The 21,507-nt window shown below is 47.2% G+C and overlaps 3 protein-coding genes across 3 annotated transcripts; 1 reads left to right on the top strand and 2 right to left on the bottom strand.

Moving 5' to 3' along the window:
• The first annotated feature begins 375 nt into the window (after positions 1–375).
• Positions 376–20,080, top strand: LOC121781156. The gene is made up of 2 exons (XM_042178867.1): positions 376–3,238; positions 19,961–20,080. Exon 1 carries the CDS (start codon positions 609–611, stop codon positions 2,517–2,519), a length of 1,911 nt encoding a protein of 636 aa, XP_042034801.1. The 5' UTR covers positions 376–608; the 3' UTR covers positions 2,520–3,238; positions 19,961–20,080.
• LOC121781457 lies at positions 15,147–15,962 on the bottom strand. The gene has a single exon (XM_042179194.1). The coding sequence runs from the start codon at positions 15,960–15,962 to the stop codon at positions 15,147–15,149; it is 816 nt and encodes a 271-aa protein (XP_042035128.1).
• A 122-nt stretch (positions 20,081–20,202) lies between the features above and the next one.
• On the bottom strand, positions 20,203–20,637 carry LOC121781039 (histone H4). The gene has a single exon (XM_042178718.1). The coding sequence runs from the start codon at positions 20,622–20,624 to the stop codon at positions 20,313–20,315; it is 312 nt and encodes a 103-aa protein (XP_042034652.1). The 5' UTR covers positions 20,625–20,637; the 3' UTR covers positions 20,203–20,312.
• Between the last annotated feature and the right edge of the window lie 870 nt (positions 20,638–21,507).

Here is a 21,507-nt window from a genome sequence, read left to right as displayed (position 1 = left end):
GCTTCTACTTGGGCCACGATCCGAACCCAATGGCCAATCCACTCTTGGTGGTCCGATTACAACTTGTAATATACAGGAAGTTACAGGGACTATTTTACGAGTGAATTCTCAGCACATGAGATAGTGTGAGGAAGTGTGAGTGAGTAATGGAAGCGTGAGATCTTCACTTCAAAGGTTGCCTATAAATAAGGTCTTTTCCGGACTTCAAGCAACATCTTCAAAACAATTAATTGGGAATTCGTCATTGCTTGCGTCATATGGAGGTGAGTCATCCTTTTTCTTTTCTTGAAAGTTAAAAGATTCTCCTGAAATTTCAAAAGATGAACAGAAACTTGTCGGCAATAATTTTTGCCAAAAGATTCTAGAGAGAGACGCTCCACCTTCTTTCTAGCAAATCCCACCCCTCCAACGGTTACAACACCTTCCACCTCCGCCCAATTCGCCCCCACGCCGACGTTCACTACCACACCCCAACGGCACGCGTTATCATCACTTGCACTCGACCCCCAACTCTCCTTCGAATGCCACCCTTGTTCCATCTCCCACGGTAACCTCACTGGTCCGGCCATGTCGGACGGCCCGCCGAGCGACCCTCCACCGCCGGATGAATGCGAACCCTCTCGGACCAAGCCATGACATTTTGCTCAGTGGGGCCATCTTCCCCGAAGCAAGCATCTAAGAAGGCGGCAATGAAGCTGGCCAAAGCTAAACTTAAGTCACGGAAGAGCACTCCAGCACCACCAACCAAAGAGAACGACCGGAAGAGATTCATCCCGTCTCCACTTCCCGAAGACAAGCAACTCCGGAAGAAGATAGATTTCGGAGAGGAGGAAGGTACCCCACTTGAGAGTCCCAAATTCAAAGGGGCAATATTTCCGGCGACTTCAAACAAAGAAATTGAGGGTATCATCCGGCCAAAGACGTGCGAGCAACGTGACTTCAATGACGAGCTTGATTTGGACAAGCCAATCAAGGTATGTGAAGCTCCTCCTAATAACTCGCGCTTTTCCGATCAAGATTCCGACCGGAGAGCCGGAGAGGGGCCGGCCGCCGATGAGGTAACGGTCATCCAGCCAAGTCATGGCAATACACTTATACTTGTTGCTGCAAAAACAAAAGAAGTATTGGAGGAAGAGAGAGTCAAACTTCTTGAAATGAATATGGGTACAAAAGAGGTTTTGGAAAGTGGTTTGGTCTCTTACCACAATGGTGACTCACGTGATGCACTAGACTTGGGAGGCCATGTGCAGTCAAATCCTACCAACCTCCTCCTTGTAGCCTCCTTGGACTTGGCGGATACACTTGACGCCATGGAGACCCAACCGCTCATCGACGCCGGAAAAGTGGACATAGGGCGACCGGCGGCCGAGCCGAACTGGATACTTAGAATTCGTAATGACCCCTCCCCCATAACACCCTCGTCGGCCTTCAAGAACTATCATGAAGAATTCCCACCTTTAGAGAAGGGTCGCACCCTCAAGCTTCGAGACTCCTTTGAGAGTGGCCGGCCGAGAGGGTCGCAACCGCCACCAAGCTCCCAATCAAGCCAAGATGTGCTACAAAACGCGGGGGCGATGGCGCATTCCCAAGAGTCACCCACGAACCCGGCTATCACCCCTAATGTCGTGGAGCAAGAGGAGATCATTACGACAACTACCATGGAGGGAACAATGGCCTGCCAATTTAAAGTGAATCCGTCAACCGCAATGAATGCTACCCACAATAGGGCCGAGAAGGGAGTTAGACCAGACCCTGGTGTCCCCAAACAGGCCGGTGGAGCCGCGGTGGGGACGGAAAATACTATTGCATGGCGATCTATGGCTGATATGATCAAGGAGGTCCCGGACCCGAACGGCCCACAAGTTTTCGCACCCGATAAGCTCCAAACGATTGGTCTCGCTATGGTTTCAAATGGGATTCCGGCTATTTACTTTTTGGGAGTGGAGATTCAGAAGCTCGCCGAGAATATGGGACATGGTATCGTAGATAAATTCTCCCTCTCTATACCATCAGTTGGTCAAATACAAAAAGCTCTCAATAACATTAAATTTCAATGTGGATTTACTTGGAAATATATTAATGCCAAACATATTCTCATCCAATGCGAGGAATTGGCGGATTATGCTAAGATACTTAGTGGCCCGAAGGGGACGCCGGTGTGGTTTATTGACCGCCACCCGATGAGGGTGTTCAAATGGACCCCGGATTTCGATGCATATTGTGAGTCGCCAATCGCAGCGATATGGTGCAACCTAATCGGGCTCCCTATTCATTTGTTCGACCAATCTGCATTGTTCGCCATTGGCAAGCTTCTCGGGACCCCAATCCAAGTGGATCGAGCCACCGCGAACAAGACTAGGCTGTCCTTTGCGCGCATTTGTGTCGAGATTGACATCACAAAGCCCCCCCCGGAAAAAAATAATATTGGATATTTGCGGAAGAGAGACGGTGCAACAAGTCCGGTGGGACAAAATTCCAGCCTATTGCCGCGAATGCAAGCACGTCGGGCATGCAAGTAATGTGTGCTATGCAGCCGGCAAGACCGAACGGCCGGCAAAGAGGAACTACAATAGCGCCACCCCTCACAAAAGCCACTCAAGATGGAAATGATCAGACCGAAAAGCAAGCCAACTCAACGCATAACCCAACTAACACCAACGAATGGAAACGCCAAGGAAGAAACAAAGGCAAAGGTGCGCAACCGTAAGCCAAACCGAATAGGGAAGGGAGGATTGAACCAGAATGGGAGGGTCCGGATATTGTTGGTAACCTACACGGAGAGATTGTGCTTGTGGAAGACGAACCTATCATTTGTGAGCCTCGAAGAGAGGGTACGAGAGATAAATCCCCAAAGGGGTCGGGACGAACTGTGTTGGCAAATGCGGATGAGGTAATGGTTGACAATTGGGAACAAGGTGATTCTTCTCGCCAAGGCACACCAAGCTACAGAGGGGGCTCCCGAGGGGGTTCGAGAGGGGGTTGGCGCCACCCTTCGTCAAATGGTGGTAGGAAGGGTGATGATTGGATGGGAAATGTCATGAGCACTAACAAGTACTACTCGCTCATGGCCAATGAGGAGTTTGACGTCAAAGGATGCGGGGAGGAGGACATGGCTGCGATGGACATTCAGCCACTTAGCACGATAATGAATCCCTTCCGCGCCTTGAAGACAAGGAACAAGCACGGGACAAAGAACAACAAATTGTCTTACTTCAAGGAGGGCCTTCACACCTTCCGGGTACGGACTCTCTTTGTTAATTATGTCTTTCAATATCATGTTTTGGAACGTTAGGGGCGTTTTTTTTTTTTTTTTTTTTTTTTTTATCAAACACCTCTACGGTGGAGGGTTCGTGGGTCCCTCATCCCTATATTTCCAAAGGCGGTAATTACAAGGCGTGGCCACACCCAAAAGTGGTGTGCCGTAACAAATCAAGAGTAGTATGCGGTCCAATCCCACAAGGTTCGGACCTCATCATACTCTTTTCCAAAATACAATTAACCAAAAAGCTAGTCACTATTGTCTCCCATCGTCTCATTATCAACTTTAATGCCCGTTCCCGTCAAGGTATCGGATGTGCGACACTCCCATCTCGTCCAATCTAACCAAGTCCAACAGTTCTCTCGGTGCTGAGTTGTAGTGCATTCGTAGACCACTGTCTTGGACTAGCCCCATTTTCGCAAGGAAATCCGCCGCTTTGTTCCCCTCCCTGTGTATGAAGGTGGCTCGGAGTTTGAGTTGGCGTTTATGAAGGGTTAGTTGCGCCACCGCTTGCCGGGCGAGTGCCGGGCCCCATCCTGTCCCATTGACCAATTTGATTGCTTGCTCTGCATCGGACTCAATCCAGATTGGTAGGGCGAGTTCTTTGGCTATATTTAGCCCGTGGAGCATGGCCAACAGCTCCGCCTCTAACGCCGAGTGTGCTTCTAGGGGTGTGCTGAAGGCGACGAGCATCTTACCCAAGTGGTCTCGAATAATCCCTCCAGCCCCTGTTCTACCGTTCGCTTCATTGTAGGAGCCATCGGTGTTGAGCTTTATCCACGGCTGGTCCGGGGGGTTCCATTTGATTGCCATGGCTAGGGGTAGCGCCCTGATTGCCGCCGCTTGAGGAATGTTGATTCCAAGTTTAACTCCCTTCCAATGTTTCGGCTTCAAGCTTCCATTGGACATAGCATTCCGAATGAACATGTGGACCTGCCATACCACGTTTTGTGGTTTAAACTGTGTGCCTTGGTGGCGACTCCTGTTTCTCTCCGACCAGATAAACCACAGAATGAGGTATGGAGTGGCTCGGCTAAGATGTTTCTTGTTCGGCTGTTGGTACCTTCGCGCCCACACTTCGATTCTCGTAGGGATTGTATCATTGATATGGATGCGGGGGAACGGGCCTGTGAACCAACCGTCAAACTCACTCCATACTCTGCGAGCTCCATGTCCCTGGATGAAGAGGTGTTGGAGGGACTCGGTATTCGGTCGGTGGGGGCAGCATTGGCACTTAGAGGCTAGCTCAATCTCCCGCCACTGAAGCTTCGTGTCAACCGGCACCCGATTGGAGAGAAGCCTCCAGATAAAGATGGCTATTGAGTTGGTGAGGCCTGCCTTCCAAACGTCCCCCAAACCTTGGATGATCGGGTTTCGCCCTCGAAGTGTGTCCCATGTCGAAGCCACCGTGAATTCCCCATGTTTAGAGAGGTTCCACCTCAGGATATCCTGTTCATCATGGAGGATCGGTGTATTAATGATGCCATCGATAACATGCTGAGGGAGGCCGGCCTGATTGTGAAGAAGCTGAAGCTTGGGCACATCCCAACCCCCATTAGTAATGAACTCCGAAACCCGGGTGGTTGGTCTTCCCCTATCATCAAGACTAAATTCCCTCAGAGGGCTATTGCCAAGCCAAATGTCATCCCAGAAGTAGATGTCCCCTTGTCCCACTAGCCATCTCATGTGCGGCTGTGCGAGGGGCCATGCTCTTGAGAGCCTTCTCCACGTAGGGCTACTCCTGCTCGGCAGTCTCAAGGTGAGCGGTGTGGAGTTGGTGCAATATTTTGCCATCATGTATCTTGCCCAAAGGGAGTTTTGCTCCCGAAAGCGCCACCAAAGTTTGATATTGAAGGCGCGGAGGACCTCCATAGTTTTCCGGATCCCAAGGCCTCCTTCATCAGTGGGCCGACACATTTGTTCCCAACCAATCCAATGGGTCCGCTTCTTCTCATTCGTAGACCCCCAAAAGAATCGGGCCATTTGTTGATCAAGTTGCTTAAGGGTACCGGCCGTGGGCTCGACGGCTTGGAAGATGTGTAAGGGGATCGCTTCAAGGGTGCTCTTAATCAACGTAAGCCTTCCTCCAAAGGATAGGTGACGGTGTGCCCATCCTGAGATCCTTCTTGCAATCTTTTCTCGTAGAAAAAGGAACATGTCCGTGCGTTTGACACCACGATAGATAGGTACTCCGAGGTAGAGGAAAGGGAAAACCCCTCTAGTGAAGCCCCCTTCCGCCTGGATCGAGTTTGCCCAATGCTCATGGGCCTCGGCAATATAGAAATTACTCTTAGCAAGGCTGACTTGTTGGCCGGAGACTCTTTCATACTTTTCAAGACAAGCTCTTAGCCGGCGCATAGGATTTGCCGCCGCTTGGGTGAAGATGATAATGTCGTCCGCATAGGCTAGATGGCTGATCTCCATGCATCTCCGGGAGGCTTTGTACGTCATGTCCTTTTGGCCGAGGATGAGCTTATCTAATGCTCGGGACAGGTATTCCGCAGCGATTACGAACAGAGCGGGGGAGATCGGATCTCCTTGCCGAAGTCCACGAGTTGATCTAAAGAAGCCCGCGGGTGCCCCGTTAACAAGGATCGAGAACCAGCAATACCCAATACACCTCTCCATAAGTGAAATCCATGAATCCGGGAATCCCATACGGCGTAAAACTTTGAAGAGGAAGGGCCATTGGACCCTATCATAGGCTTTAGCCATGTCAATCTTTACTGCCACATTAGGTGCTGGGGAGCATCTAGCAAGCTCATGGAACATTGAAAAGGATGTTGTGGATGCCATAATGCAGGTCTTACTTGGAGCATACCCTCCCAGAAGTATCACGCCTACAAATATTGTCCTCATCCCGAAAAAGGCCTCGCCCGGGACGTGGGCTGACTTCCGCCCCATAAGTCTTTGCAATGTCCTTAACAAGATTATCACAAAAGTCCTCACTGCTCGCCTCGGCCCGTTCCTGCCCCAAGTAATTTCACCAAACCAGAGCGGCTTTGTTAAGGTTCGACTTCTACATGACAACGTTTTGATGGCCTATGATAGGGTCCAATGGAGCTTCCTAACTAAGGTTCTTAGGCGCATGGGCTTCCCGGATGCATGGATAAGCCTTGTCGAACGATGTATAGGCTCATGCTGGTTCTCAGTTCTCATTAATGGCGTTCCCGCTGGGTTCTTCAAATCAACCCGAGGGTTAAGGCAAGGAGACCCCATCTCCCCGACTCTTTTTGTGATAGCCGCGGATTACCTATCTAGGGCACTCGACTAGCTCATTCTTGGCAAGAAGGAGATGGTATTCAAGGCCTCCAGGAAGTGCATGGAAATCAGCCACTTGGCTTACGCTGATGATATTATCATTTTCACCCAAGCGGTTGCAGCCCTAATGCGTCGGCTTAGAGCGTGTCTCGACAATTATGTGAAAGTTTTAGGGAAACAGATCAACCTTGATAAAAGCAATTTCTACATTGCAGACGTGCACGAGCAATGGGCACGAACAATCCAAGAGGAAGGAGGATTTGCTCGGGGTATGTTCCCTTTCCTATATTTGGGGGTTCCTATATACCGAGGGGCCAAGCGGACGGAAATGTTTATGTACATTCGGGAGAAGCTAGCTAGAAGAGTATCCGGATGGGCGCATCGACATCTATCTTTTGGAGGGAGGCTCACTCGTATTAAGAGCACACTTGAGGCGATCCCCATTCATATCTTTCAAGCCATTGAGCCAACGGCCGGTACCCTCAAGCTATTAGATCAACAATTGGCCCGTTTCTTTTGGGGCTCGACTAATGAAAGGAAGAGAACTCATTGGATTAGTGGGGACCAAATGTGCCTTCCCTTTAACGAGGGAGGACTCGGCATTCGGAAGTTCTCGGAGGGGTTGCGTGCCTTCAACATCAAGCTGTGGTGGCGATTTCGAGAACAAAATTCCTTATGGGCACAGTACATGATGCAGAAATATTGCTCCAATGGCTCACCACTTGCCCCGACACCCAAGAGTAGAGGAAGCCCAACTTGGAAGAGATTGACCAAGGCATGGGGTCATGCCCACCCGCACATTCGATGGCTTGTGGGAACAGGAAGAATTTATTTTTGGGATGACATATGGCTCAGTGATATCCCCCTTAGGGAGACTTGCATTGATGAGAGGGGCAATCCCATGACAACCGTTTCGAAGTTCTTCACTAACGACACATGGGATGTTCCTAAACTTCAATTGCTTCATGATCAAGCTGGTCTTCCGCAACCAATCATTGATCGGATCCGCAACACCCCAATAATAACCGAAGATCCGGACGTCCCGAGATGGACCTTGTCCCGGCGAGGGAACTTCACCGTGGCCTCAACGTGGGAGGTGTCTCGGTCCCAAGGACCAATTATCCAGGGACTAGAAGACATATGGAAGGCTGGTCTCACAACTTCCATGGCAATCTTTAATTGGAGGCTCTTATCTAACCGGATCCCTGTTGATTCGAAACTTCAATGGCGCAAGATCGAGCTCGCATCCAAATGCAACTGCTGCCCCCACCGGCCGAGCACAGAGTCCCTCCAACACCTTTTCATCCAAGGCGTAGGGGCGAGAAGAGTATGGAAAGAATTTGATGGATGGTTCGAGGGCCCCTCTTCACCACTTGGGATAAACGACACCATACCCACACGAATTGAAGTATGGGCGAGAAGAACGCAGCAACCAGGTAGGAAACATCTTAGCCGAGCCTTGCCTTACATCATCTTTTGGTTCCTCTGGGCAGAACGAAATAGAAGCCGCCATCATGAACTCCAGTTCAGGGCGAATAACGTTGTGTGGCAGACCATTACCTTTATCCGTAACAACATGGAGAATGGATGACTCAAGCCAAAACATTGGAGGGGAGTTCGGCTTGGAGACGCCATCCCTAGCCGTGCCGAATGCCTAAGACCACTTCCGCTTGCAATGATGATCAAATGGGAGCCTCCGGATCAGCCTTGGATCAAACTAAACACAGATGGATCATACTTCGAGAGGTCTGGTAAGGCCGGGGGAGGGGGCATTATTCGGGATCATTCGGGCACGTTGATTTTGGCTTATGCCTTACCCCTCGAAGCACAATCACCCCTCGAGTCCGAGCTGCTTGCTATACAGCAAGGATTAAAGATTGCCGAGGCCCTTGAGAAACTTGGCTCGAGTCGGATGCCGAGCAAGCCATTAACCTTATCAAAGGGGCACAATGGGGCCCTGCCCATACTCGCCACGCCATGGCGCACATTGCCTTGCTAAAGCGCATGCTCACCCTCCGAACAACTTTCATCCATCGGGAAGGCAACAAGGCGGCCGACTTACTCGCGAAGATGGGTACGGACATGATCTGCAGCCAAACCTGGTCCGAACAAGATGCGCCGGAGGCCCTTACAGATATCGTCCGGTTGGAGCAGAAGGGGACCCCGAATATCCGCGTTCGTGAAGATGGAGAGACTTAATTGATCACCATAGAGTATGCAGGTGTCGAGCCAGCCATGACACGACCCCGAACAACTCTTAAGTGCTTAGAGCCAAGTTTGATGTTTGTGAGTTGCATTTGATTGCTTTTGTTCTTGAGTTGGTTGTAATAGTTTTGTATTTTGGCTTCGATTAAGATCATTTGTAACCGAGAACTGTAACTGAAATTGTTGGATGATATATAGGGATGAGGGACCCTCGAACCCTCCACCGATAAGGTGTTTTTTAAAAAAAAAGACAATAATTTTTGCCTTAAAGAGAGATTGAAAATGACAGCAATGAATTATGCTGCTGCAATAATAATGAGGATCTTTCTTTTTCTTTTTGCCTCTGTAATAATCCTCTTATAGTGCTGTAAAACAGATGAGATCTCAATTTTTTCTCCAAAAAGATAAGCTCCTAGTAAGGTCTTTAGAAAGACTCTTAACATGTTCTTCCCACCTTGAAATTTCCTTATTAAGGATTTTAATTTCAAGACCGAAATTATTTCTTTTATCAAGAATATTGTCTCTAAAATTCATAAGACAATTTTAACATGCACTTATAAGTGTGAGAGTTTAAATTTTTCTTTCGCATTCGCATATAATGACATGAAGACTATGCATTTCTTCATAAATTGGTGCAAGGGACCATTGTCTCCTTCTGTAGAAATATCTCTCTTCATCAAGCTCAATAAGCCTTTCTTTACTTCTTTTAATAGTGTTTTGGAGAAGACGAATTTCTTTTCCAAAGTTATTTTTAAAAAAGGTATTACCATAAAAACCAAAAATTTACAATCACGATCATAATCACGGGAGTTGAGAGTCAAGCATAATGTCATCATCATCCTGATGACTTGCAGAGGCTGACTCATCAGAAAATTTTTCTGTCTCTCCTTCATCGCTTCCTTCCTCAGAAAGCTTTTGCTGAAGAAGTCTTCTGAGATCTTTTAGATCTTTCCTAGGGGAGCTTTTGATAAGTTCTCCCTAGATTCCCGCAAGATCCCTATTAAGGGTTGCTGGTGGTGGTTGAGCTTTAGCAGGCTCAAGGTTAATAATTCCCCTTTTAGATAATACTGATTCCTCAAAAAATTCAAAATTTTCCCACCATTTGATGAGAATTCTTCTTCACAAATATGGGATGTGCCCCTGAAGGACTTCGAGCTTCTTAATTGGAACGCTTCGTATGACAACATCCCATTTAAGAATCCAAGGCACTTGATAAAGTGTGGCAAACATGAGTTCTTTAAATATCATGGACTGATTAGTCTCGCAAAAGTCTTCGAACACCTTCCTGACCTTATCAGGAAGAACAATGGGATTTAATCCCCATTCTGAAAACCAGAAAATGAACCACTGAGGAAATTTAGTTGTTTCACAGTCCCTGAATTGAAGGAACCAACTGTGTTTAGCTTTTCTGTTTTCATAACAGAAAGCTCCCTTCCACGCTTTGATATAATCAAAGTAGTTGAACCATGGCTTATCACAGGTTCTTTTTTCTTTTGCGACTTCTCGGCAACTGTATAAGTCACCTTGCCATTCTTCAGGAGAGATGACCTTTTTAATAAAGGCTTTGGAATAAGCCCATTCTGTTCCTGCCCTGGTAACAGAATCAAAATCCACAGATTTTGTGGTGCTCAGTATAGCAAAATAATATTGAAATGCTTTTGGATAGAGAAAGGGGTCAGCAAACTCCCTCAAATAAAAGGTAGAAATTTCTCCTGGAGAGAGGTGAGCATATTTTTCTTCAACTGGGTAAATCCATTCATTTGAGAGAGGAATGTATGGATAAATATACTCATTGGTCTGATTAGACCCGATTGCCAAAGCATAGGCATCATCCCTAAGCCTCCTTTCTTTAGGAGTTTTTTCAAGGGTTTCAGCTTTAAGCTGTTCTTGTGTTTTTGCATATGCGGCCTTATAAGACTGCACTTGACGATCCCCCTTTGAAGGTTTATTAACCTTCTTTTTTCCTTTGTCAATTTGCCGATGCATGATTTTCCTGCAAAAATTCGCGAGTTAGGAAGTCAGGTAAGGAATTATCATTCCGTTAATAAACTCTATATCAAAATAAAAAACAGAGAGAATTCCCTGCCATCTCGTAAAAATTTGTTTAGATGCTAAATTTTTTACATCTTTTTCAATGATATCCTTTGCAGATTTGCAATCAATCCTAATAAGGAATTTTTTATATAATAAATCACTTTCAAATTTTTGAATACAGAGAACAAGAGAGAGAATTTCTTTCTTTATAGTAGAATAGTTTTTTCTGGCTCCTTGCCAGAATCCTGAGGTATATCTAACAAGAGTTTCTTTATTATTAACTCTTTGTTTAAGTATTCCTCCGTATCCTAACTCAGAAGCATCAGTTTCGATAATTTTGAAGGTTTCCGGGTCAGCTATTGCTAAACAAGGAATTTCCTTGATTTTAAACTTTATTTTGATGACAGCATTTGTATGGTCTAACGACCACACAGGAGGGTTCTTTTTCAACCTTTCATATAAAGGTTTGGCATCAAGGGCAAGATCTTTGTAAAAGTCTGCAACATAGTTTAGACTCCCCAAAAATCTTTGAAGTTGTGTTTTATCCTTAATTTCGTTTGGGAATTTTTCCCCAAAACAGATAGCCCTATCAACAGGGAAAATAGTCCCTTCTTTAATAATATGTCCAAGAAATTTTATTTATGTTTGAAATATTTTAACCTTCTTAGCCGATATAACAAGGCCATTAAGGATAACAGCATTTATAAATGCCTTGAGATGCTTAAAATGTTGGTCAATAGATTTTGAAAAGACCAGAACATCATCAATGTAGCATATACAGAATTCTGTGTTTGGCTTAAGAATATCATTCATGATATGTTGAAATTCAGAAGGAGCATTTTTAAGCCCAAACGACATTACATTCCATTCATAATGTCCAAATGGAACAGTGAAAGCCGTTTTATATCTATCTTCTTCGGCAATTTTTTTTATTTTTTTATTTTTTGGTAAACACCGTCACGGTGGAGGGTTCGTGGGTCCCTCATCCCTATATTTCAAAAAAGGGGGTAGGTTACAATTCATGGCCACACCCGATAGTGGTGTCCCGACAAAGAAAGAGCCATTAGAGTAGTGAGCGGTCCGCGCCAACATGGTGCGGACCTCGCCCTACTCCATTCAAAACTCAAAACGATAAAAACGACCTAGACTAGGTAGAGTCTTCATCTCAGACTCGGATATTCGGAATGTCCATCTCCTCCAAGCGGATCATTGCCCTTAATAGCCGAGGGGCTGTGCTATCATTCATGCGGTGATACTCTAATTTCTCCGCACCCATTTTTGCTAGAAAAACAGCCACTTTGTTTCCCTCCCGATGAATAAAGGATGTGCGGAGTGTTATATGTCGTTTGAGGACGATTAGACGAGCTACTTCATGTCTAACTTGGGCTGGCCCCCAGCTGGCACCATTAAGGAGGTTAAGCGCCTGTTCAGAGTCCACCTCGAGCCAAATAGGTCGGTTAAACTCCTTCGCCAAGGTTAGTCCGTGATGGATGGCCTTGAGTTCAGCCTCAAGGGCCGAGTGGGCTCGGAGTGGTGTGGTGAAGGCGACTAACATTCGCCCTGCACAGTCACGGATAATTCCTCCCCCTCCGGCCTTATCCAAGGATTCCAGGAAGGCACCGTCCGTATTGATCTTGATCCATGCCCCGTCCGGAGGGTGCCATTTAATTGATACAACAAGAGGCCTCGGCACCCTATTCTCCGCTTCGGCCGGTAGGTGAAAATTGAATCTCACTCCCTTCCAATGTTTTTTCTTTATGTTCCCATTAATCATGCTGTTTCGGATATAAGTTTGTACCTGCCACACCACGTTGTACGCCTTGAATTGGGTCATTTGGTGACGACTACGATTCCTCTCGGCCCATAGGAACCACATGATAAGATAAGGCATAGCGTGGCTCAGGTGTTTCTTGTTATCTTGCCTGGTTCTTCTTGACCAGACCTCCAGTCGTTCCGGAATGGTGTCATTGACCTGGATTCGTGGTGCTGATCCTTCAAACCAAGCATCAAACTCCCTCCACACCCTGGTAGCCCCTGTTCCTTGGATGAAGAGGTGTTGTAGGGACTCAATGTTTGGCCTAAATTGGCAACATTGGCATTTAGAGGCCATCTCAATCTTTCTCCACTGGAGCTTTGTGTCGACCGGGATACGGTTAGAGAGCAACCTCCAAATGAAGATGGAAATTGAATGTGTAAGGCCGGCCTTCCATAAGTCATCCAAGCCACGGATGATAGGCCTCCGGTTACGGATGGTCTCCCATGTCGTGGCAAGGGAGAAGTCCCCGACCCGAGAGATGTTCCATCTTGGGATGTCCGGTTCTCCATGAACAATTGGGGTGCCGATAATTTGCTGGATTACATGGTGCGGGAGGCCGGCTTGGGTTTGGAGGAGTTGGAGTTTGGTTTCGTCCCATACTCCATCCCGGATATAGTCCTCGATCCTATCCCTTGCGCATCTTCGATCATCAAGCGCTAGCTCCCTTAAGGTGCAATTGCCGAGCCATATGTCGTCCCAGAAAAAGATCTTGCCTAGCCCCACCACCCATCTGATGTGCGGCTGTGCTTGCACCCGAACTTTCATGAGCCGTTTCCAATTTGGGCTACTTCGTCCCGAGGGCCTAGCCACAAGAGGGGAAGCCATGGTACAGTACTTGGTCATCATATAAATAGCCCAAAGAGAGTTTTGCTCCCTAAATCGCCACCACAATTTGACATTGAAGGCTCGTAGAATCTCCTTTGACTTGCGGATGCCAAGGCCGCCCTCGGCGGTGGGTAGGCAGATTTGATCCCACCCGATCCAATGTGTCTTCTTCCTTTCATTTGAGGATCCCCAGAAGAACCTAGCCAGCTGTTGATCAATCTGTTTGAGAGCGCCGGCTGTTGGCTTGATGGCTTGAAAAATGTGAAGGAGAACCGCTTCCAGGGTACTCTTGATTAGTGTTAGCCTCCCCCCGAACGAGAGATGCCTATGAGCCCATCCCGAGATCCGCGACGCCACTTTCTCCCGGAGGAACATAAACATGTCTGTTCGTTTAACTGCTCGAAATATGGGTACTCCCAAGTAAAGAAAAGGGAATGTACCTTGTGAGAAGAATCCTCCTTCCGAGTGGATTGATCCTGCCCAACCATCATGAATCTCGGCAATGTAGAAATTACTCTTAGCAAGGTTAACTTGTTGGCCCGAGACCTCCGCATAATCTTCGAGGCATGCTCTTAGGCGCCTAATAGAGGGCGCCGCCGCCTGGGTGAAGATGATGATATCGTCGGCATAGGCTAAGTGGCTAATCTCCATGCAGTGCCGGGCCGCCTTGAAAGCCATCTCTTTGTGTCCCAAAATAAGTTTATCAAGCGCCCTAGAGAGGTATTCCGCCGCAATCACAAACAGGGCCGGTGAGATAGGATCGCCCTGTCGGAGCCCTCGGGTAGACTTGAAGAAGCCCGAGGGGGCGCCATTAATTAGCACCGAGAACCAACAAGTGCCAACACATCTTTCAATGAGGGAGATCCAAGCTTCCGGAAATCCCATTTGCCGTATGACCTTGATGAGAAACGGCCATTGGACACGGTCATAGGCCTTTGTCATGTCAATTTTAAGAGCAACATTCGGGGCAGGGGAGCACCTTGGAAGCTCGTGGAACATTTCCTGGGCCAGGAGCACGTTATCGTTCAAAAGTCGACCTTTCACGAACCCACTTTGGTTTGGGGCAATGACGTGGGGAAGGAAAGGAGTAAGCCTTTTCGTAAGGACCTTTGTAATGATCTTGTTGATCACATTGCACAAGCTGATGGGGCGATAGTCCCCCCACGATTCAGGAGTGAGCTTCTTGGGGATCAGGACTATACTTGTTGCTGTGACACTCCGCGGGAGGAACGCCCCAAGGAAGAATTGTCTAACCGCATGAACCACATCTTGTCCCACGATACCCCAGCACGTTTGATAGAAGGTAGCCGTAAAACCATCCGGTCCTGGTGCACTATCCCCAGATATATCAAACACAGCTCGCTTAATTTCATCCCCCTCAGGTGGTGTAGGAAGATCCCGGAGTTGTTCCGAAGGTGGGAGCTGGCGGATCAAACTAAAGTCCGGCACGCCGAGGGCCAAGGGTGGGGGTGCTAGGAGGTTCTTGTAGAAATCAACCGCCGAGTTCTTGATCTCTTCCTCCCCAGTGATTTCCACTCCATTCACGGAAATTCTATGAATCCGCAATCGAATCCTCTTCTGTTTAACCCAGCTTTGATAGAACCTTGTGTTCTTGTCTCCATCCGCTAGCCATCGGAGGGCCGCTTTTTGTCTCCAATAGTCTTCCTCCATTTTGAGGAGAAGGATGTAATTGGCAATGAGCTTGTTTACCAAGGCTCTGTTTTCGCCCGACGGGTTTATTTCAAACTAACTTTGGGCCTCAGCCACCTTATCTTCCATTTCCTTTAGATTGGCATGTATATTTCCAAAGACTTCCTTATTCCAAAGTTTGAGCATTTTTTTTGTTCGCGCAAGCTTGATTTGAAGATTAAGCAATCCCTCGGCCTCCGTAGGCTGGTTCCAAGTATTGCGTACGGTATCCAAGAAGCCCTCATGGCGGATCCACATGTTTTGGAATCGGAAGGCCTTTCCTCCGGGCTGCCGATTAGGACATCTACATCTTGCCAAGACCGGCCCATGATCCGATGAGACGCGTGGGAGGTTAGTAACCCTCGTTGCCTCGAAAACCTGTGGCCAAGCATCATTCACCAAAATTCTATCGAGCCTCTCCATAAGTCCGTTCTTTGCCCACGTGTAGTCCGATCCGTCGAACCCCGGGTCAAGAAGCCTGCAATCCTCAATTGTCTCGGCGAAGTCAATCATCTCAGCTTGCCGGTTGGTGTCGCTCCCAACTCTCTCATGTGGGGATAGAATAGTGTTGAAGTCCCCGCCGACGATCCAAGGTGTTCCGTCGGTGATGACCGCAATCTCCCTCAACTTATCCCAAAGGTGGTATCTTCCCGTCCGTGAGCACTTCGCGTAGATAGCCGAGACTGAAATGTGTCTTTCAAGGCGAGGAGAGAGGAAACGGCCGTGGAGCATTTGATCCGAGTCCTCTTCCACAACAAAGTTGGCGCCCTTCTCAACAAAAATCCAAATTTTCCCATTAGTATTTGGGCCTTTAAACACTAGCCCCAATGCCCTAGAGAATTTCTCCGGGTTGGGGTCTGTAAACGGCTCCATTATTGCAAGAAATTGAACATTATGAGACTTGATCAATCTTTTTAAAACGTTTTGGGTTGGAGCATTCGCAATACCCCTAACGTTCCAAAACATATAGTTTAAGGACATAATTAACAGTGAGGTTCCGTACCCGGCGGGTGTGAAGGCCCCCCTCGGTAATCGGTCATTTGTTGGTCGTGCCATTCGTGATCCGTCTCGGCCTCCAAGATTGGGTTGCTCGCACCACCAGCATCATCACTATTGTGCGCACCCCTCTCGAAGCTCTCATTGGCATCATGATCACCATCCTCATATTCTTCATCTTCCATGAGGGAGAAGTATTGATTAGTGCTCAAACAGTTTGCCTTCTCTTGTTCTCTACTCTTGGCCACGGTGGTCTTTGTTGTTGAGCCGCTTGGGCCGATGGGTGCCGAGACGGGATTCCCACCCCGGACGGCCGAGCCCCGGTTAACGACACCCGGTGTCGCTTCCTCGAGTGGATAGGCAAAAGGCTTGAAGCCTTTAAGATGGCTTGAGGCCTCTCGACCATTCCGAGTTCCACTCGCACGATGTGATTCCGACGAAGCTTCCTTGTTGTCATTGAAATCTCCTAAGATGTCCGGGCCTTGCCAATGTGTGTCCGCACCTTTGGTTCCTTTTGCTTTGTAGTTTGCTCGATCAGCACCACTATTCTTTTTCTTCCCTTGGCGTTTCCATTCATTAGGATTAGCATCATTAGGATTAGCATCATTCCCCCCGGTGTCTTGCATGTGTTTAACACCTCGGTCGTCCGATTGTGGCTGTTTGAGTGGGCCGACATTATAGTTTCTCTTGGCCGGTCGTTCCTTCTTGCCCGTTGCATAACAAACCTCCCTCGTGTGTCCAACATGTTTGCAATCTTGACAATAGGAAGGAATCTTATCCCATCGGACTTGTTGCACCGTCTCCCGCCCATAAAGATCAAGAATGATCTCCTCGGGAGGTGGCTTTGTAATATCAATCTCGATGCAAATGCGTGCGAAGGATAGCCGAGACTTGTTGGCCGTGGCACGGTCGATTTGAATTGGGGTACCGAGGAGCTTGCCGATGGCGAATAGGGCCGATTGATCATAGAGGTGAATTGGGAGGCCTATTAAGTTGCACCAAATTGCCGCGATCGGGGACTCACAATACGCATCAAATTCCGGGGACCATTTGAATACCCTCATCGGGTGTCGGTCAATGAACCAAACGGGAGAGCCCCTCGGGCCACCAAGAAGGCGAGCATAATCCCCAATGTCCTCGCATTGAATAAGAATGTGTTTAGCATTAATATATTTCCAGTTAAAGCCACGACTCAATTTGATGTTGTCAAGGGCCTTTTGAATTTGATGCCCCGTGGGGATAGAATGAGAAAACTTACTCACGATTGCGTGCCCAATGCCTTCAGCCAACTTTCGTGTCTCCGCCCCGGAAAAGTAAATGGTCGGGATGCCGTTTGATGTTGAGGCAAAGCCAATGTTTTGAATCTTCTCCGGTTCGAACACTTGCGGGCCGGTTGGGTCGGAGGAGCCTTTTAGCACTTCGGCCAATGTTATCGGCTTCCCGGCGGTCGCCGAGTGTGGCTCGTGTGTCTTGGGCAGGTTCGCATGGTTCAATCCCGTGCTCGGCCCCATCCCTGTTCCGGAAGTTTGTTGGTTCGGCCCATGCAAATCCGGAGGTGTATAGTTGTTGCTCGTCTCCGGGTCACTATCTCCAATTACCATCGGGATGGACGTTTCAATGCTTGGGACTCCATATCCTAATCGAAGAAGCGCTTTCGGTTGCGTTCCTTGTGGCACGGAGCTGCCCCATCTTAGTTTTGGATTTGTCGCGGCCATCTCCTCCTTCCGACTCGGTGATCCCTTCTCAAAAGTGTCCCGAATTTTGAGTGTTCTACCTTTCTCAAGTGGTGGAAACTCCTCAAGTGAGGCGATAAGGTCCGTCGAGGGTGAGGACCCCGGAGGTTCAAGTCTCAGCACCCGGCTGGCGCGCGCCACGTAGGGCTTACTTCCGGTCTCCGGTGGTCCGGCAATGATGAGGGGTTGGGTGGCCATTGTGTCGAGGGTCTCCGCCGAGTCCAAGGTGGCGAGGTGGATGAGTTCATGGGTTTGTGGCTGTATTGGAGCCTCAACGGCTAGCAACTCACGTGAGCCCCCATTGTGGTAAGGCACCAAGGCACTTTCAAAAGGTGATTTTGTTCCTAACTCCATTTCGGGCAAGTTGACTACTCCTTCTTTCAAGGTATTCTTTGCAGCACATGTGACACCTTTATTGGGAGGGTACGGGACAAAGGAGCTTTTCAAAGGTGGTTTTGTTCCTTTATCCATATTTGGCAAGATGACTTCACCAACCATCTTGGAGAGTTGTGCATCACGTGGTCCAACATGAGGTGGTGGGGGAGCGTGCGCGGCTGGCTCGACACTTGCTTCGACGGTCGACCGGCCGTCGCCGGAGTCTTGGCCGGAGGACGGAATCTCGCCGGCATAGTCGTAAGAGTCAAGAACAATGGCGATTTTCTCATCCCCTTCATCATAGGTGACGATTTCGGCCTCATTCCCGGGTAGAGCCACCTTCATATCGCGGCCGGGGGGCGCCGGAAAGATGGTTGTTTTGCATTTGGGACTTCCACCCGGTGAGCCACCTTCAGCCCCGAAATCAATCTTCTTCCGGAGTTGCTTGTCTTCCGGCATAGGTGAGAGTACAAACCTTTTCCGACCATCGCCTTTGGTGGAAGGGGCCGGGGTACTTTTCCTCTCTTTCACGTTTGTTTTCAAGGATTTCCTCGCCATTTTCTTGGAGGGAAGGCTTGTGGAGGAAGCCTCTTCCGACGTGAACGTCATTTGTTGGACCAAGGGAGGGTCCTCGGCCGCCCGGAGGACCATTTGCTGATCCGAGATGGTGCGGGGTTCCTCGGACCCCGGCGGAGGATCCGGCGGGTGTTCCGGCATGGCTGAAGGAGAGTCAAGACACCAGCCGCACCGGGGGAGTTGAGCGGAGGTTGGTGAGGTGTGGCTCGAGACTGGTGGAGCGAGCCGGGGTTGTGGTTGTGGCCTTGGACGAACGAGGGTGGTGGTCGGAGATGAACGGAAGGTCGGCGTGGGGGGGTGGTCGAAAGGTGGATTATCGTTCAAAAGGGAGAATTGCTAGAGAGAAGGGAGAGCATCTCTCTCTAGATTTTCGCTGATGGTTTCCCTCTTCGGCAATTTGTATTTGCCAGAATCCAGATTTCATGTCAAATTTTGACATAACTTTGGTTGAATAAAGCCGATTGAGAAGATCCCTTTTATTAGGGATAGGATATCTAACCCATCTCAAAGCTTGATTGAGAGGTTTATAGTTGATAACAAGCCTTGGAACTCCTCTTTCAAGCTCGGCAGCATTTTCAACATAAAATGCTGGACAACTCCAAGGGCTGTATGAGGGTCTAATTAATCCCTTAGAAAGTAAATCATCAACTTCCTTTTTGCAAATTTCTAAATGTTTTGGACCCATTGCAATAGGTCTAGCCTTAGTAGGAATTGATCCTTCCTTGAAATCAATTTCATAAGGAAGGTGAACAACATGCTTCTTTCTTGTCCAAAAGGCATTCGGAATATCCGAGCAGCATGTTTTTTCAATATGTTTTTTAACTTCTTCTATCCTTTTTAGGATATTCTTGTTTTTCAAAGCTTCATTAAACTTTTTAAAACTTAGTTCTTGAGAAAGAGAATTCAAGAATTTTTCTTTTCTTTCAATCTTTTGCTGAAGAACATCAATCTCGTGATAACGAGGTTGAGTAAGGAAATTAAAAATAATTTCCTGAGAATTGACCATACTAGTAATTCCTTTTTCATCAATGCTTTTGATTGGATAAAGCATATGAAGAAAAGGGTTTCCTAGGATGACTTAATGCGAAAGATTTTTTACCATTATAAATGGCATTTCAAGACAAATTCCTTTATTGCATACTGCAGCATTTTCGAGCTTGTAATTAACCCAAAGCTTTTTTCCATTTGCAGTATTCAATATTTCCGAAGTTTTGGAAAAATAGCGGGATGGAATTAATCCTTCATTAATGCAGTTTAAGTCTGCTCCAGAGTCAACCATAGCTCTTGCTTTGACATAAAATTCCTTTTGCACAATAATTTTAACCTGAATATACCGTTTGTGAGTAATGACTTTATTAATCATATTTTTTTTTTTTTTTTTTTTTTTTTTTTTTTTTTTCTCTCAACAAGGTAGTTTCTTCCCATAGACAAAATAAGAGGTAACACAGTCGAACACCAAAATACCAGATCTACAAACCCTAATGATTTCAACGTCACATCAATATAAAACAATAGCAGAATTTTTAAGATATTTGAGAGAATCTCAGCCACCGAAGCCGTAGAGTGTCCGTCCCTGCCTCTTCAAAGCGTAGACCACATCCATGGCGGTGACGGTCTTCCTCCTGGCATGCTCAGTGTATGTGACGGCGTCTCTGATAACGTTCTCCAAAAATATCTTGAGAACTCCTCTCGTCTCCTCGTAGATGAGGCCGCTGATCCTCTTCACGCCGCCTCTCCTCGCCAGACGCCGGATGGCCGGCTTCGTGATGCCCTGGATGTTGTCGCGGAGCACCTTACGGTGTCGTTTTGCTCCGCCCTTTCCCAGCCCCTTGCCTCCCTTTCCGCGCCCAGACATTTTCGCTGCGAGAGATTTGTAGGAGTATTAGATTTGGCAAATTGAAGAGATTAATGACTTTATTAATCATATTAATAAAGGTCAAGGGATTTTCCTTGAATCCCTGAGGATTCAGGCTCTTCCTGTTCAGAATCAGGATTATCTTTCAGATTTAATTCTAGCAAAGATATTCTTTGCTTGAGATCAATTATCTCCTTTTTTATAGAGCTAATTTCTCTAGTTAAATCAGCTGGGCTGACTTCCTTTTCTTTTCCTGAATTCTTAACTCTATTAAGAATTTCTTTTAACCTATAAGCTTATGGTTCGGGTTCTTTATATTTTTGTCTTTGATTTTCCGAACCATATTTCTCCATATATTTTTGGAGAGCTTCTTTTTTCTTTTCTGGATCAGTTACCTGATCGATTAATTCAAGAATAAACGACTCTTCTTTGGATAGCATACATAATCCATTAGCTTTACAAAGAGTCTTGTAATAGTCACAATTACCATTACAGTCTGACTCTTCATCTTCTGAATTTTCAGAAGAGCTATTGTCGCTAGCTGAAATAGCAGCAACTTTAAGCTCTTCATCAGATTCTGATATAAGAACCTTTTCAAGGGATTTCTTTAATCCTTCATCAATAGATAGACTATTGATTTTCTTTTTCATTTTACACTTATTAGCGTAATGTCCTGGATTGTGACATTTGTAACAGATAGGGGGTTTTCTTCCTTTGGGTTTTTCTTCATCCCTAAAGGATGACTTATGAAAAGATTTTCTTTTCTTTCTTTTGAAAGGATTTTTTGAAGATTTATAAACCTTTCTTTTCTTTTCAGAGGTTTTATGGGGAAAAGTTTGTAAGCCTAATTGCTCACAAAAGTCTCCAACGACCATCTTTCCCA

The sequence above is a fragment of the Salvia splendens genome, chromosome 20, assembly GCF_004379255.2.
Source record: "Salvia splendens isolate huo1 chromosome 20, SspV2, whole genome shotgun sequence".
In the NCBI taxonomy this organism is placed as follows: Eukaryota; Viridiplantae; Streptophyta; class Magnoliopsida; order Lamiales; family Lamiaceae; genus Salvia; species Salvia splendens.
The sequence above is the reverse complement of the archived record's forward strand: the minus strand, read 5'-3'. Positions and strand labels throughout refer to the sequence as shown.

What these genes read in the sequence shown, in the direction of transcription:
- LOC121781039 (XM_042178718.1), bottom strand. Translation starts at nt 20,624, where the DNA reads ATGTCTGGGCGCGGAAAGGGAGGCAAGGGGCTGGGAAAGGGCGGAGCA.
- LOC121781457 (XM_042179194.1), bottom strand. Translation starts at nt 15,962, where the DNA reads ATGGAGCCGTTTACAGACCCCAACCCGGAGAAATTCTCTAGGGCATTG.
- LOC121781156 (XM_042178867.1), top strand. Translation starts at nt 609, where the DNA reads ATGCGAACCCTCTCGGACCAAGCCATGACATTTTGCTCAGTGGGGCCA.